The sequence below is a fragment of the Mytilus trossulus genome, chromosome 3, assembly GCF_036588685.1.
Source record: "Mytilus trossulus isolate FHL-02 chromosome 3, PNRI_Mtr1.1.1.hap1, whole genome shotgun sequence".
Classification (NCBI taxonomy): domain Eukaryota; kingdom Metazoa; phylum Mollusca; class Bivalvia; order Mytilida; family Mytilidae; genus Mytilus; species Mytilus trossulus.
In genome coordinates, this window is record NC_086375.1 from 82,969,540 (window position 1) to 82,988,187 (window position 18,648).

General features: G+C 32.9%; 1 protein-coding gene and 1 long non-coding RNA gene across 2 annotated transcripts; one reads left to right on the forward strand and one right to left on the reverse strand.

The window, feature by feature from the left end:
* The first annotated feature begins 311 nt into the window (after positions 1-311).
* LOC134712645 (uncharacterized) lies at positions 312-7,121 on the forward strand. Its single transcript, XM_063574387.1, has 4 exons — positions 312-447; positions 2,922-3,091; positions 3,724-3,813; positions 5,546-7,121. The coding sequence occupies exons 1-4, from the start codon at positions 378-380 to the stop codon at positions 5,993-5,995; spliced, it is 780 nt and encodes a 259-aa protein (XP_063430457.1). The 5' UTR covers positions 312-377; the 3' UTR covers positions 5,996-7,121.
* A 6,711-nt stretch (positions 7,122-13,832) lies between these two features.
* LOC134709778 (uncharacterized) lies at positions 13,833-18,132 on the reverse strand. The gene is made up of 3 exons (XR_010106038.1): positions 17,840-18,132; positions 15,638-15,821; positions 13,833-14,225 (listed from the first exon to the last, which is right to left on the reverse strand). It is a non-coding gene; the product is annotated as an uncharacterized LOC134709778 (long non-coding RNA).
* Between the last annotated feature and the right edge of the window lie 516 nt (positions 18,133-18,648).

An 18,648-nucleotide genomic window follows, 5' to 3' on the forward strand; every position in this document is an offset into this window, starting at 1 on the left:
CAAATCGTTTAATAATTACAATCCCTATAAAAAAAAAATTCGGATTCATGTATCAAACATTTCTTTTGCAATTATAAATATGATTCAACTTATATCAATTAAAGGACCCAACTTTCTGGAAATAACGGATTGCTTTTTATACTACCTGAGTACTCGGGATACAAGATGATTTAAACGAAATATTCCTTGATACTGCTCTGGGTAACTTTTTGTGTTGTTAAAGTATAAATATAGCATGATATAGTCAATAAAATAACACGTAAACAGAAAAATTATTTTTAGAATTTTTACCTGTATTTTCAATACACATTTCGTAATAACGAAAACTAATATAAATCTACGGTATAAAGCTTTTAAGGGAGATTTAATATATAGAAATGCATATTTCGGGAGTGGATCTGAGAGGATGTCAATTTCCTCAACAGCAGTTAACAACCGAGGAGGAAGGTAAGGACATATATATAAAGCTTTTAATTAACTGTCCATAAAGCCTAATTCTAAATGGGACACTGACCCTCTATACGTAATCTGAACCACACTGATCATTCGTCAAATTCTAGGGAACACTAACTCACTGTATAAGCATAAAATTGTGTATACAATCTCACTGTATGGAATCTGAACAATCTACTGTATTGAATATAAACTGTTCAGAGGCCTCATTATAGGGGAAAATCGTCCATTGTACGGAATGATTTGAACAACACTGTTCATAAGTATAATTCTTTGGAACACTTACCCAATATATTGAATCTTAACCACACTGTTCATAAAGCATAATCATGGGGGACACAAACCTTCCGTACATAATTTAAACCTTACTGTTCATAATTATAATTCTACGAGACACGAACCAATTTTGTAACCACACTGTTCATAAACATTATTCTAGGGATCACTAACCCTTTGTATGGAATCTGAACCACACTGTTCATCAGAATAATTATGGGGGACACAAAACTACTGTATGGATCTGAATATGTTACACTTACACACTGTTTGGAATATTGACCTCATTGTTCATCATAAATCTACGGGACTCTTACCTACTGTATGACATCTGAATCACACTCTTCATGTACATAGCTGTAGGGGACACGACCTACTGGTTGAAATCTAAACCAATCTGTTTCTATACCTTATTTAAGGGGACAAGAACCCACTATCTTGAAACTGAACCACATTGTTCATAAGCATAATTCCAAAAAACACTAACCCACTGTTTGGATTTGAACGACACTGTTCAAAGGTCTAATTTTAAGAGAAGCATAACCTGTTTGGAATCTTTAACAATCTGTTCATCAGCATTATTCTAACAAACACTAACCCACTATATGGAATCCGAACCTCATTGCTCATAAGCATAAATCTAGGGGACACGGACCCGCTGTATCGAATCTGAATCAACTGTTCAGGCGTATAGCTGTAGAGGACAAAACCCACTGTATTGATCTGAACCACACTGTTTTACAAAGGCTTTATCTAAGGCACACTAACATACTGTACGGCATAATTTGAACTTCACTGTTTATACGCATAATTATAGGGGACAATAACAAACTATAAGGAATCTGAACAAGACTGTGCATGAAGCATAATTCATTGGGACACTAGCTCAATATTTTGAATAATTGCTAAACGACGTGTTTTAGTGTTTTGTACATCCGGCATTCATATAATAGTTTTTGAGGTTTCAGTTATGAATTCGGTTGGATAATCTAATATGTCTTGTAGTTTAGGGTCCAAATGATATTGGATTGACTTTCCATGACATCAATATCCTGAAAATTCTTCTGTGGACGAGTTTTGTGAAAATAATTGTTATTGTATAAAATTCGACAGTGCATGTTAATACCATCAGCGCATAACTGTTTTTTAATATCCTGTGGTGTTTGTCGTTGATGGAATATGTTCTTTTTTGTTTTGCAGTTTGCATGTTGACTATAATATTATTTGTTGGTGCGTTCCGCTGAGATGAATGGTCTTGTGTATGATGAGCTGCATTTCTGTCACGTAGTGTTGCCATTTCAGCGATAAATTGGGAGGTTCGGCTAGCAGTTCAACCAGGTTCAATCCATCATTTTTTCCGAATGCCATTACCAAGTCAGAAATATGACACTTGTTATTGAATAGTTTGTGTTTTGTTGTATGTTGGCGTTTGTTTTTTTATTGCATTTTAATGTTCCTGTTGTTCATTTATTTCCTCTTATAGTTGAGTTGATATGTTTCCCTCCCTCCGTTTCATTTTGTAATCCGGATTTAATTTCTCTCAATCGATCTATCACTTTTGAACACCGGTATATATACTACTGTTGCCTTTATTGATACACGAATCACATCGCATTCAATATTAATATCTCAATCCTTAACTTTAATTTTGAATTCAATCTGGAATTTTTTTAATTCATGTTAGAAGAACACCAGAGTACTATTTCTTGATAATTTTGATGAAGCCCTGTTATCCTCATTTTCTCCTATTTAAACAACTTTGAAGAATGAAAGATAAAAACAGTATCCTACTTCACACATATATACTTACTCGATATCTATTTTTAATTTTAGCGAAGGAGTCGACTTATTCTGCTTCTGACAGATATACTAACGATATCTGTGGAACATATAGCAGATATATTTCGAATAAACATTAAACTATATACAATGAGCGCGTAGAGTGAGCAAAGACATTTAAAAAATCCCATTTGAGTGGGTGTACATACATATATACATTTCAGAGATTTTACTATGTAACTTTGATTAAAATAACAATAACAAAACAACTTCAGAAACGTTGTTACCATCAATCGATGTTCGAAAATGTAAAGATGTACGAATCTCTCTCGTACTGTGATAATGATAAATGATATAATTTGTAAACTTTTTATAGAAATATTTGTGATATAACAACATTTTTAATTTTTCAGCCAGATTTTTAGCACTACGCCTAAATGTAGTGAAAAAGTATAAGATAATTGCTATGGCGATGACAGCTGGTGCTGTACTGTTAATTATTGCTGGTATAGTTATAGTTTCTAAGAGCACAGGAGGTGGCTTCCCCTTAACAGCTGGATCTCCTATTTGGGCCGGATCATTGGTACGAAAGTTTGACTGTTAATTTCTCCTATTTGGTCCGTATCGTTAGTAAGAAAACTCGCATGTTAACTTTCTACTTAATTATAGTTTTATGACAAAAGTCGGTAATTTTTATATACTTGTTTATCTTTGATTTTCCAAATGTTGCATTTGTGTTTGTCACCCTCAGACATGTGTATTTATATGTAATACGACAATTGCAAACCGGAAAACACTTTTGCGATTAACTTTGTTTTTGTTTTCGCTCAGTTCAAAGATCAAGAATCAGTCTGTCAATTTGGTTTTGAAGTTACAGTACAGGCAAGTTTTATTTTAAAGGACGAATCTATAATGCGGAAACATGGACGTTTAACTGTATATAAGAAAGGGGAAACAAGTACTTTTCTGAACAACATCTTTGAGCCTAACCACTGGGAACTTCGTAAGATCATCGTGATATGTACACAAAACGATACACAAAGTACTCCACTTCAATAAACATATCATAAAGTACTGTTTAATCTCGAAACAACCCTTTTACAATCAAACGCATACTCTCGGTTAAAGGTTACCACCGAAGATATTGACTTTTCTTTGTAACCTCTGATGCAATATTGCTGGCCATTTAAATAAGCTATTTTTTGGTATTTTTAGATCTTGATAGGAGCTATCTTTGGACTTGCACTTGGATCAAGTAATTCAGACTGGAAAACAGAAAGTGACAAAACAAAACAACGATGTCTTGTAAGCAAACAAAAACGTATTTTAAAAAGTCAAAAATATACGAGTTGTTTTTAATCATTAACAAATGTAGAGCCAAGCTTTTAAAAGGTGGACAGGAAGGTCAACGCGTAGGTTTGGAGTAAAAAAAGACTATGCATTTGTCATATATGAATTTCCCTCTGGCTTCCTCTTAATCATCCTCTGAGAGCAAACGACAACAATTTCATTACAAGCTTACACAGAATATGGCGGGATAAAAACTAGGTGGAGGCGCACGAATCCTCCTAAACCTGGGACAGTGATGTCACAGTACAACATAAGAACAAACTATAAAAATCAGTTCAAAAAAGTTAAGCTCATCAGATCCATCCAAAGCAGAATATATCAAACAGAATCATAAAGAAAACGTGGCAGGGAACTTTCACAATCCCACAACATAGCAGACGCCAAGTGCAAATATGAGAGTACCTGCAGTTAATGACAGCTAGTTCAAAGCCAATAACAAATATTATAAAAGTTATACATTTAAAACTGTCATATCAATCAGTACAAATCCAAATGGATTTAGTATAAATACTTCATTCACATGGCAGAGATAAACACTAACTTATGCAATGTCAAGATGCTCGTTTTTGATTATATTTTTTGGGGGTATATTTCGACAGTATATTTCTACAGTTCTTGATTATTGAACGATAATATATCAGCAAGATAACGACAAGCGTTGTTGTCAATTAAATGTAATTTAGACGGGTCTTTACTGACCATAAACAGTGATTCATAAAAGTACACGAAGAAGTCTACTTTAGAAGGGGTGCAATTGGTGCCCTTAGGACTGACTTAAACCTGTCGATAAACTTTATTGCTGAAATGTAGATAATAACAGCTTCAATCATCTCGTCACCCCGCCTGAAGTATATTTATTATATTTACCTTTATCATTAGAGACAACAGGCTTTAAAATTGTAGTGTTAATTTAAAAGTGTAGTGTTAATAATTAAAAAAAAAATAACAATTGTCAACAGAATCAAAATGACCACCAAAGGCGAGTGATTTTTAAAACACCAAGAACAAATAACACTCCAAAACACATAATTAATATTTGACTATTTTCATAAAGTTTTATAGCCAAAAGTTGATTTTATGTTATTTGATAGTAGAGAAGGAACTAATTAAAAGCAGTAAAAGATTGGTTGCTGAACACTTTCTAGAGCCGAGATGAAACAATATTTTACTGGTTTTTTTTTTTTGTAGTTTAGGTAACCAATACAAGGGACATATTTTGCACGAGAAATAGCTTACATGGGACATATTTTACAAGACACATAGCTAACACGAGCCATAACTCACATGAGACATATCCTACCTGAGATTTTGTTTTCACTAGACTTGTCTAACAAGGGACTATCAAACAAGAGATATTGACAAACAAGTGGAAATAGTAGAAACAGCTTTTGTATTAACCAAATTGGTAGATGGTTGTATGAGTAAGACTTTTATATTTATTATGTAATTAGGAAGAATTATAGAGATTATGCTGATTTAGTGTCGTGACAGGAATTTTGAAGATGCATGTTGCAAACAAAACTAACGTTTCTAAAGCATCAAAATAAAACAATAGATAGCGAACACGGAAATCAATGATTTCAACACATATGTGTCTGTGTTTCTGTGTATGAGTTCGGGTGGATCTTTAAACATATGTTAACTTAATAATAAAATACATAAGTTAGAAAACAACTTTTTTTTTCAGGTTGTCGTGTTTTATGTTTTTGCTGTAACATCTTTCTCATTTATGGGATTGTGTATTGGATATTCAGCATGGTCAATGGCAGAATGTGCTAGTAGGAACGAAAAGAATACTGCATGTAGTACAAGTTTTGACCTACAAGTGGGAATGAATGCTGTTGCAATTGTAACAGCAATTGGTCTTTTCATTTGTTGCCTCACCGTGTGTGTCATGTTTTGTTACTATAGAAAAGCTTTTCTGTTCCAGTCAAGACAGGAAAGAGTGGCTCAAATGCAGCTAATATTACAACAACAACAACATCAAATTGCAATGTTAAGCCAATCACAACAGCAACCGTATTATCCCAATATACAAGGAACGCAGTTCTCAAATACCGGAACAGGATATGGAACAACTTTTTCACATTCGCCGCCGTCTTATTCAGAGGCATTATACGGTGAAAACAAGCGATAAATGGACAGTATTATATCTGTTTTATAGTGATGTGTTAAAAGTCTCGTAAACATTTACATTAGAATGTATTTCCTTACTCGTTATAATGTTATTTAGTTTATAGAATTATTGTGTATAACGCATGCGTGAGTATCTAAAAGAAATCATTGATTCCAGATTCCGTTAGCATCAAGTATATATAGTACAACAACAACAACACCACCAACGTGCCAAAGCTATATTGCTAGTCAAGGTCGTAAAAAAATAATTAACAACATCAAAAACAATACATACTTCCAAACACATAAGGAATGTAGTTTCCATATATTAGACCCAGGACTGGAACTATTTTTTTGATAAAATTCTGGTGTATTAAATACTTTATCAGAAAGTGCCGACTCGATGTTCGCCGTCTGTCAAATGGTCTTAGAAATAAAGAATAGTTTCATCGAGGAAGGTTATATTCATTGTATATTTGTATTGGTAAAATAATTATAAAAAAAACCAGTTGTTAGTTTATAGTCGAAAAGACTCTTGAATATTTTCTGTTTCTTATTATCAATTTTGTAATAATATTATAATGTCATCCTATCGGTAGGTTTATAATGAGTAACTTAAAGAAGTTTTGGTCCTGAATGCTTTCGTACTTCGTACTTAATTTTACCTTTACTGATTCGAGCGTCACTGGTGAGTGTTTTTCGACATTTAATTATAAACCTGATATCTCTAATTTTTAGTTTTTTTGGTATCAGCTGAATATGATCACATTGCTTGGTTGACGTCTACATTGGAATATTGGGATGTGCTGCTGATCACGCTATATTGACACAGATAGCCCATTCCGAAAGAGAGTTTTTTTTTAGAGAAAAAAAACGAAAAGTAATTTCTGTTTCAGAAACGTATTTTATTTACGAATCTATTTATAAGTTTATGCTGAAGCATATTATCACACTTGGGTACGTCAGTGAAGTTGTTTTCAATTTGGTGTTATGTTTAAATGGGATATGTCACATATTTTGATAAGATATACAATTTCGGCTCGTTGAACTATTATATATAACTGTAAATTGAAAACATAATGCATTTATCTCTTTTATTGTCTGAAATAGTTTCGAATAAATTCTTTAAACAACAGGATATTATTTGTACACTGAGCGGAGCGAATACAATCAGTAAAATAATATTCTCATAATTATAAATTAACTATTTACAAAACTTTGAAATTTGAATTAGCAATACTGTTCAACCGCAGGAATGGACTATCGAAGCTGTATTTGGTAACACTTTTAGGAAATTTTGGTCCTTAACGCTCTTCAACTTCGTACTTTTTCATTTGGTATTTTCACTTGTTTGGACACCCTCGGGGAATTCAAACCCCACAGGCAGTGTCATCGACCCATTGCTTATAAATAATCTCTACAAAGATTCCAGGATCAAATTTTATATTTACGCCAGACGCGCGTTTTGTCTATAAAAGACTCATCAGTGACGCTCACATCCAAAAAAGTTAACACGGTCAAATAACGTACGAAGTTGAAAAGCATTCAGGACCAAAATTCCTAAAAGGTTAGCAAAATACAGCTAAGGTTATCTATTCCGGGGGAAGAAAAGCCTTAGTATTTCAAAAATTCAATAGTTTTGTAAACAGTGAATTTATAGATATGACCATATCATTGATTATTCATGTCAGCCTAGAAGTCCTGACTACTGGACTGGTGAAACCCTCGGGGAATTAAAACTGTGGCATCGATCCAATGGTTGTAAATAAACTGATCATAAATACAAGGATAACAATTTATATTTTCGCAAGACGCGCGTTTCGGTTACTGTACAAAAGACTCAGGGACGCTTGAATCTAAAACAGTAAAAAAGGAAAAATAAAAGACAAGAAAGAAGATCATTGAGGACCAAAATTCCTAAAAGTTTTGCCAAATACAGCTACGGTTGTCTATTACTGAGGTAGAAAACTGTAAGCCTTAGTACTTCAAAGCTTCAAAAGTTTTGTAAACATTTTATTTATAAATATGACCATATCAATGAATTTTCTTGTCTTCACAGAAGTCCTGACTACTAGGCTGGGGGTACCTTTGGGGAATTAAAACTCCACCAGCAGTGACATTGCGCCAGTGGTTGTAAATAAACTCGTCATAGATACCAGGATTAATTTTGTATTCACACCAAACGCGCGTTTTTTTTCTGCAAAAGACTCATCAGTGACGGTCGAATCCAAAAAAGTTAAGACCCCCCCCCCCCCCAAAAAAAAAACAACCCCAATAATAAATGATAACATTTTCCTTGAATATTATAAGATCAATTTACTCTCTCTCTCTCTCTGATTACTTCAGATATTACAGTACTGTTCTAAATGTCCACTTCATAACAAAATTATGTCAATTAGTTGACCGTTACGTAGTGGACATATTCATTCTTTGGGGCATTCGTTCATACCACTGATACTTTGACATCACTAACACTGTGCTTGTTTCTATAAAACACAGAATATTGATTATTATTGTGACGTGATGTTAAAAGTTAAAGTTAAAATACGGGATACATCTGCTAACTTAAATGTCAAAATATTGTTGGTACCATTTACAGAGTTATACTTTCATTATTATAATGGTATGTAGAGTTATAACTGAGGCACAATCTAGATAAAAAAAAAAAAGAATTGCCAAAAGTTATATCATAGAAAGCAAATACGTTTTTGTTATGTAGTTGAAAAAATATCAAGTACGCTATAAAACATTAGGATAAATCTGAAACCAAAACCAACTACTATTTTTAGGCGTTATAAAATCAATCTACACAGGCAAAATTTGCTCACATGAATTTCACATCAATCTCACGTGAAATTCACATGAAAAATTTCATATGAGATTCACCTCAATCGAGCTTATACATGAAACTCACGTGAAAATATTTATGTGAATTTCACGTGAATCTGATGTGAAATTTGTCACATAAATTTCACGTGAAATTTACAACAATTTTTTTTTTCAACTTTCATCATTTTAATTAAATTTGAAAATTTAGATGTTATTTGAATTACTCTATTCTAAAAAAAAATGAGAATTATGTGAAACTCATAAAAATTGTTTCACGTGAGTTTCACGTATAAGGGAGCTACCATTTGATTTTTATGGGGGGGGCTAGGATGAAATTTGAAAAAAATAGGCAGGACAGGAGTTTTGAGTAAAAAAAAAGGCAGGATGAGACACTTGCAAAAAAAAAAAAGGCAGGACGACAATTTAGGTAAAAAAAATCAGGATAAACTAAAAAAAAAAGGCAGGATCGAACAGAGTGAAAAATAAAAAGGCAGGACAGAGATTACAGCTAAAAAAAATGCAGGACAAAATTTTTCATCCTAGCCCCCCCCCCCCCCCCCCCCCCCATAAAAATCAAATGGTAGCTCCCTAAGCTCGTTTGAGGTGAAATTGATGTGAAATTCACGTGAGATTCACATGAATTTAAATTGATGTACAAGAGAAATTTGCCTGTGTACATTGAATGTTCTATCTTAAAAAAAAAACAGAACATTGTAAGATGTGTATAATTGTAAAAATTTCTGGGTCACGCAGTTTAGGGTTTTAGAGCTTTGAGCACGATTTTTCAAGAAAATCCACGAACGTATTTCTTATTTTCTGCAAGTAGTAGAACTTACGTTACACTATGTAGGACACCAACTTTCAAATTATCAGGAACTCGATTTTCGGCTCTCCCTTGACACCATTTGCGAGTATGGTCTTAAGGAAACGATTATAGTCCGTCGGAAGGGGACGAAAAATGGCTGACCCGTGTTAAGAGAGAGCCATATCTCCTGCACGTTAAAGACACCCCGAAGATTTCGAAAAAGAGTAGGCTAATGCCGCTACAAGGCAGCACTTGCACCCGCAAAGTGGAAAGGGATTAAAACAAGTTGCAAAACTTGTTTCCCAATCTACTATAAATAAATATGTTAAAACTAACTTTCAAATGATGATAAAGTCGTATGTTTTGTACAAGAATATAAACAGATTTTGAAAAGACCCATCGATACATTTTTCTTGAAAACTGTATATTTTTGGTACATAAATGTCCGCTTTAATAATATAGAATATTGATAGGTGAATAAAGTAAACGTATCCATGGTAAGTTTTGCTGTTAGAAAGTTCGTTATTCATGAAAGTATATTGAATAAATTATACATGATGAAAGATTAAGACCGAATTGACAGGACAGAAAGACAACAAAAAATTAAAAGAGTAAGAATTTTTAAAAGTTGTTAATTTCCAGAGACCAGAATTGTAACAGCAATGACTGAAAAAGTGGAAATAGTTATGGATGATTGTAGGTACTTACTGCCATAATATATGTAGAAGAGTGGGAGTTTCATCTTCACAAAGGGTCACTATGTGACAGCATTGGGTAAATTTTAATATTTGTTTCATTTATATATCAATGGAATATAAGGTTGCCTGTAAGATATATACCCAGTTGTTGTCCATTCGTTTGATATGTTTTATCATTTGATTTTTTCCATTTGATTAGAGACTTTCCATTTTGAATTTTCCTCTGAGCTCAGTATTTTTGTGATTTTACTTTTTATCATACAAACTTATAACATAATTGCCTCAGCTTGCAAATTTTCCTAATGGGATTTAAGGTTCATGTGGACCCTATGGCTAAAATGGCCGTATTTTTACCTCAAAATTTACTCTGAGTACAGACAAACCTGGACATCTGTAAAAAAGTTCAGGCATAGCATGCCCTAGATAAATGAATTTTAAGTATGTTTTATGTTTTAGAAAAATAAAAACTTACCAGGATTTTGCCGTGCACTTTTTTTCATTCCTCCAGAAGGTGCCAAATAAACTAAGTTGGGAAACAGGTTTGAGAACTTCCCCACAGGTAAAAATTAAAGTGAGCATTTTTAATTGACATGGACATTAGATGGACAATAGATACCTGACAATAATTTGTTATTTAAACTGTGTACCTGAGTGGAGCATATCAAGGTAAACTCAACTGTTTGTTAATTTTATCATCTTCTCCAGAGACGAAAAAAAGTGTACGGCAAAATCCAGTTAAGTTATGAATTTTCTAAATCATACAATGCATTTGAATTCTATTTATCTAGGGCATGCTATGCCTTAAAACTTTTCCAGATGCACAGGTTTGCCTGTACTCAGAGAAAAATTTGAGGTGAAAATACGGCCATTTTAGCCATAGGGTCCACATGAACCTTAATGCGATTTGATTTTCAAATATGTCACTTGGTTTGGTTTAGATAATTAATGTTAACAAAACAGTTCAGATGCTTCAGTTTGATACAAAATTCGGTGATTACGAAAAAATTACGTGACAAAAATACATGCGCGTTTACAGAAAAATAAAATAAATAAACTGTTGACACAGAGATATGTCCAGCCTGTCAGCATAAAATGTAGAAACTATACAATCCAAAGGACAGCAAGGTGGTTTAATTATTATTATTCTTTGAACCATGCAGCGATAGTAATGCAAATTACATTAATATCAATGATGATCAATCGCAAGTAGTTCCTACCAAAGTAACTTAAAAACTTAAAAATTGCTGACGTCGTTTTCGAAAAAGCAATCCCTATATCTAGCGTTCCGCGACTTTGTCGCAGGCGAGGCAAAACATATCTTTTTTTGGTCGAAGTAACCTCATATAATTGGAATAATTTATACCTAAAAACAACAAATATACATATAATTACTGATCTCTGTACAGAAAGAACAATTTCACTGATTGATAAGAGCTCAATTTACACAGAGAACTCCTTTTGTTTGTTTGAAATCGTATGTTGAATCAGATGTGGACTCACTTTATTACGTAAGTAAACAGAAAAACTCCAAATTGTTTGTTCCCGTGATTTATTCTTGATAATCATTGGTACAATTTACAAAAATGGTATGACGTTCAAGATGGCAGCGTCTTTTATAAACTGAACTGTTTGAAAAGTTAACGATTTTGTGTTTATATGAATATTGAATTCGATTTTTTGTTCTATTGATTTGTTTACTGTTAATTGGGACTTTCAAATTAATCTATCTTGTATTTTAATGACCATTCATGACTTGATAGTTGATACCTCCATATCTTAACAACATAAGAGCCACCTTTGATTTCGAATAGACACTACAATCCGAGTACATGACTTGATTAACCCCTTCACGTTCCCGTCGGTACTGTCTTTGGTACTCTGATACTGATGGACTATGTTTTTGGCCAACTAGCTTGCGTAAAGTATTGAATCTTTGACATTTGCTTACGTAAAGAATTGGCTAAGGGCTCAAATCAATACTCTATATATCACAGATGTGTGATTCATGGTGCCTGAGACTTCTATCGAGTACTGATTGGTAACAAATCACCACTAACGGACAACATTTTTGCCAGTGAAAACCGATTTTTTAAATAATTTGAACATAATATATCCATAGAGAATGGTAAAGTATACTGATGATTTCGGGAGCAGTATGACTTTTTTTTATTAACTATGCTGTGTATTTTGGAGGGAAACTATTTATAGTATGATTAAAACTTGTGCACATGTTAGTTAAGTGATTTAAAGTGTACCAACGAAATCATAACTTGAAATGCATACAGGGAAAATCATCCGAAAAAATATTTTCTGCATAAAATGGTCCCAAAATGTTTTCGACAGTTTTGCATGCACATCAGTTTAACCCTATCTACGCCACTGGTGTGAGCTTTTGTGCGACTGCTATATTCGATTGAATTTATATAGTGTCTTTTCCATAAGTGTATGTCCAATTTGTCGGAACGTGAAAGGGTTTATGTTAAAAATTGTTCGTGTGTAACATCAGTTGTCATCATAGAAAGCATTACTCCTTCAACACGAGACTGTAAAATATCGTACATGAGGGTTGAAAAGGTTCCTAATGGTCAAGTATTTATAATGTACTTCAGCATTGTTGGACACAAGCGGGACAGCATATCCTCATTTTTACGGAGATGTTGTTTACTGTGGCCGGAAATAAAGAAACGATCCTGGTAAACTTGTCGATCTTTCAAATAAACTTATTCTTAAAGTTTATCAATTCAACAATGTAATTAGATCATTGAATATTGTTTTATTGGTATTAATATTGATTTTGTCAGCAGTAAATTAAAAGGAAACTTAACATTATTGTTATATACATATACACATTCATGAATCTACAATATGTCGAAAACTGTATCTTGGCCTTGCACATGGTGATGTTTTTCACTGACTGTTTATCTTGACTCTAAATCCAAGTGATGTTGGAACACTGGACACTTTTAATTTGCAAAACACTCATTTGCAAATCCGCTGCGGCCTCAAACAAGAGCTACAATATCATGTATATAACCAAAATGTGCGGAATTACATGGGATTCAATAATTTCATTGGTTTTATACAGTTACTTTCATATTTATTTTGCAATTTGAATTATAAAAACATGGGATTTTCAATATCCCATGGGACAGGGCAAAATCCCATGGGATTTACCATTATCCCATGGGATTTTGGTTAAATCCCATGGGATTTTTTTTTGTCCCATGGGATTATTGTAGTCCCATGGGATATTTGTTGTCCCATGGGACCAAAAAAATCCCATGGGATTTTTATTATCCCATGGGATTTTTAATATCCCATGGGACAAATTAAAATCCTATGGGATTCTAATTGTAAATATATAGATATAAATAAACAGTAATGTGTATGTTACAATGTGTTCTATTTGGTAGTAAATTATTATAAAATGAATCTTTTTAATTGAATATCTTTTTTTCTTGGGAAATGTTAATTTAGCATATTGTTCTTTAACTGTTCAAAACTAAAATTTTAAACAACAAAGCAGATAATGTAAGTATCAATATATGTTTATTCATGAATTATAGAATACTTTCTTGAAACACAATTATTTGCCATTTGAAATCAATAAAAACTCTATTGTTAGGCTTAACATACTAGTATCTATTTAAGTAAATCTATTTTTTTCACAATATCCCTCAACACAAAACATTAATAGTTTCTTATCATCCAGCATTGTTTGATGGTATAGTCCACTTTTTAGACATTCAGCACAAAACTTTGACATTATTGTGGTTTCAATATTTTTTTGAATTTAAAAGAACTTCAAATCATTGACAGAGTGATGAAAATAATAACTGATCCAACTTTTGTCTTTGAATTTATTCTGGTCTTGTTTCTATGTTTTCTCCATGTATTCTAGGTGGTGAATTTCAATCCTTCTGAAAAAGAACCAATAAAATCTAAAGTAATGGATTATACAAAATTGTTTTCATACATGTAGCAATTATATGATTTTCAATAAAAATAGCTATGCGGTATGGATTTTACTGATTGTTAAAGGTTGTCCAGTGTCATCAGTTGCTAACGGCCTACATCCTTTGGTCTCTGATGGAGGGTTGTCAAATTAGCAATATACCACATCTTCCTATTCTTATACCATATACCAATCAATTAATTTATTCTTCTTTATAACATTTGGGTATTTTCCCAAGTTATATACATAATATATATATATACTGAAAATTCGGAATTAATGCGAGTTTTTTTTTTTTTGCGAAAAATGCAACAGAGTTGTAAATGCAATAATTTAAACTCGCATTATGAAATATTTTATATGGATTAAACAGGATTTTTCTCAAAAGCGTAAAATTTAAAATCGCATTTAAGTCTAAAATGACAGAATCACAATAATAAATACACGCAATAATTTATGAATTTACAGTATAAAGATCAATGTTGAATCTTTAGACAACTATAATAACATTCCATTATTCACAAGAATTTGCAATATATTATACAAAATGCAGACAACAGAAACAATATTTCTTTAAGCTTTTGAAGTTCAGACAGATTTCAATTTGTGTTTTATTTCAATGAAAAAATACCTTGAACTCTTTGAACATATTGGAAATTTTAACATTGATACAAAAAAAATATGTATGTTTTATCCTTATTTTTTGTGTTGTTGGCTTGCTGTCTCATTTTGATATACATTTAAACATACATCAATAATCTTCTTCTTTATTAAAAGTAAAAATGGGATATTTTTGATTTTGATATCCCAAAACATTATAGTTCTATCAAATAACTTATTACCAAGTTCAAAAACACCAATGTGTTTGATATTAATTTTAAGACATGTATAAATGTTCCAGACCATATCAGTATTCGAATCTTACTTTTACAGTCCAGAACTTACAGTCCCACCATATGTGTACAGTCAGACCATTTAAGTATACTTGTACTGTCTGGTACCAGCTCGACCAAACCTGTGTTTTTATTTTAACTGCAATTAAACTTTTTGTATAAATCTATTAAAGATTTCAGTTATGTTGATCTGTACTGTACATTTGTTTGTAATAAACTTGACCAACTTCTTAAAATTGGGCAGACTGTATGCGTACAGTCCAAATACTTGTATGTTCTGGAACATAAACATGATTAATAAGCATTTGGCAGGATGTCATGCTAAAATCCCATTAATATTAGTACTAAATTTTGAGTATATACATGTAAATCCACCAGTTACTTACTGAAATTCATGGTGAACACTCACCAAAAACTTAAAATTTAGAGGAAAGACTGGAAAGATACATGCACTAACACTATCAAAACAGAGCATAAAACTTACCGAAGAACAAGATGTTTTACATTTATCCAGGAGCAGGATAATTGAAAAGTTGTATTTTTCTTTCTCTGCTGTCCATCATATACTCTTTGAATTCATTCATGCAAAGTATGAAAATCTGCAAAGGTAACTTATCCACATTTTGAATTTTTAACTGCATACTTGTCCTTTTCATCTTGCTGACAACCTAAACATAAAAAAATGATAAAAACATAATTCTAGATTGACTTTGTGTTTTTATTTTTGTTGGTACATGTACAAACAATTTTCCCAACTTTAAAACGAAAACATCATCACCAAAGAGGAGGTCATACTAACCTCCGAAATATTTAAACAAACCGAAATTATTACTTAAGATTGATTAAGATCTTGTCGTAAATTAATGGCATAGATACTCTTATTTTTGAAAACTTGATGTCTATTGCATACTTATATTCCTTTGTACGTGAGTATGCATATTAAGATGGACTCCATGGACTTTAATGTAAGCATGATTAATTTTACAGTCACTGACAGTTTTTCAGCTCTATGTGTACATTTTGAGAGAATCTTGCAATACTGTATATATATATTCTGATATTCAGAACTTATTGTGAGGTTTTTATTAATACAACTGAAAGCTGTATCTCGTTTTCATTTCTGATACATATTTATGAGCTGAAGACCAGTGCCGAATTTTTCTCACTGCATTGAAGACCCATATATATAGGTGACCTTCAGCCTTTGTCTGTTCTTTGATTGGGTTGTTGTCTCTTTGTCAAATTCCCAGTTTCAACTTCCCATTTTATATCATGTATGCTGATTTTTCTTAAATTACAATATTCAATCATGCAATTTTGTCCATTATTGAAAATACGATAAGCAAAAATAAATGCACAAAAAATTTAACATTGTTATATATGTAAAAGACTTTTTTTTAAATTCAAAACAGTTGCCTACACTGTTAATTTCCTTGTTTGATTTCATATTTTTAAAGCCTTTATAGCTAGCTAGATGGTATGCCGGGGCGGATCCAGCCATTTTAAAAAGGGGGGGTTCCCAACCCAAGACAAAGGGGATGGTCCTATATTCATTTGATTTGTTTTATTGTCTCATACAAGAATATATATGGGTTGAGGGTGGGGATCAGGGATCCTGAAATTTTTTCACCTAACCACTGGATGACAGGGGATCTCAACCGTTTAAAAGTTTCTCAAACATGGGGGGGTGGGGGTGAACCCCATGGACTCTCCCTATATTTTCTTTGATTTGTCTTATTGTTCTATACAAGAATATATAAATATGGTTTAGGGGTGGGGATCTTGACCGTTTACAAGTTTTCAAACTAGAGGGGGTGGGACTTCACTTTTATTTTATTTCATTATTAATTTTATTGTCCCCGACAAGAATATATATGGTTTAGGGTGGGGATCTGGATCGTTCACAAGATAATAGCACATTCTCAAATTGAACAGGGTGGGGTAACCCCCAAAGACCTCATTTTAATTTCATTTGATTTGTTTTATCGTCCCATTCAAGAATATATATGGTTTAGGAATGGGGATCTGGACCGTTTACAAGATAATAGCATATTCTCCAATTGAAAGGGGTGGGGATTACCTCCCATGGACTCACCCTCCCTTCTTTCTTCCCCACGAAATACCTTTTAATAAGCCCCAATGCACAGATAGTTCACAGTATTTCTCTTGATCTACACTAAAGAATATACACTATACAGGTGTATTTTTTTTTTAAAAGATAATACAACTGAAGACTACCATGAGTCCATGACCACAGTGGTGGATCCAGAATTTTTCAAAAGTGGGGCCCACCGACTGCCTAAGAGGGGCCTGCTCCTGCCATGACTCAGTGATTCCATATATAATCAACCAATTCTTTTCCCAAACAGGGGGCCCTGAACTCCTGATCCCCCCTTTTTTCCCCTCATTTCAATCACCCTGATATAAATTTAGTTTTATCACTTACAATAGGAATGGTTTGAATTCCCCAATAATTCTTATATACCATTAATATCAACATATTTCATTTTTGATAAATGAAAGGCAAAAGTTTTCTATGGGTAGAAATGGATAGTGGGAAGCTTTCAGATTCACACCGTGCCGGTGGCTGTGTTCAAAGTGCTGGGTTTTTATGACCCTCGTTGTTTGCGGACTAACTATTTAGGCCAGTGGTGGATAATAGTGTGCGTGCATTAATCTTCTATACCTTCTTAATCAATATATTCAAACACTGACGGCAAGTGTTGTGATGATGTATCAATGTCTTTTTGAAATCACCGTGCTATTTACATGTGGGATCGAGAATGCAGGGGAAGGAAACTTGTCAATTATGTTTATTTCTAAGCCAAAATAAAATGGGCCGCCGTAAAATTAACCTTGGGTAATAACAGTGCATGTAAGGCTCGTCTCGGAGGGGTGTCTTTTTTTTCTGTCTTCTTTTTTTAGTTATATTTTTAATAACTTACACTTTCTTTCCATTCATTCACTATTCTTTATTCCTTTTTTTCTTTGTCCTTTGTACTCTATTCTGTTAATTCACATCCATACCCTCTTATGTGTATGTGGACTTACTGTAGTTTATTTTTTAGTTCTGGCAGAGATTAGATACAATATATATGTCTCTGGTTCTGGTATTATGCGATAAGTCCATTTCTTTTTCATGCAGTGTCATGAAATATAATGGTTTTATCCATATCAGCCAAGATTGTGGGCAACATTTTAATAAACAATTCAACACTATACACGTTATGTGCATTTTATTAAAATCGATGAAGAACATGAACTTGGCAGCTAGTGCCCCTTAAACAGGTAAAGTTCAATTAACAAATTCTGATCTACTGGCATTCAACACCAAATTACTTACTTGCTGTATATTGATAAATGTGATTGTATATTGTCAATACCTCAAAATCGAGAATACGTCATGTGAGGTGTTGGTCGCTACGTTTGATACGGGGTCAACGGTTGCGGCTTCGAGACAGAGAAAAACATCCAGGTAAAAAGTGTAGAATTTTG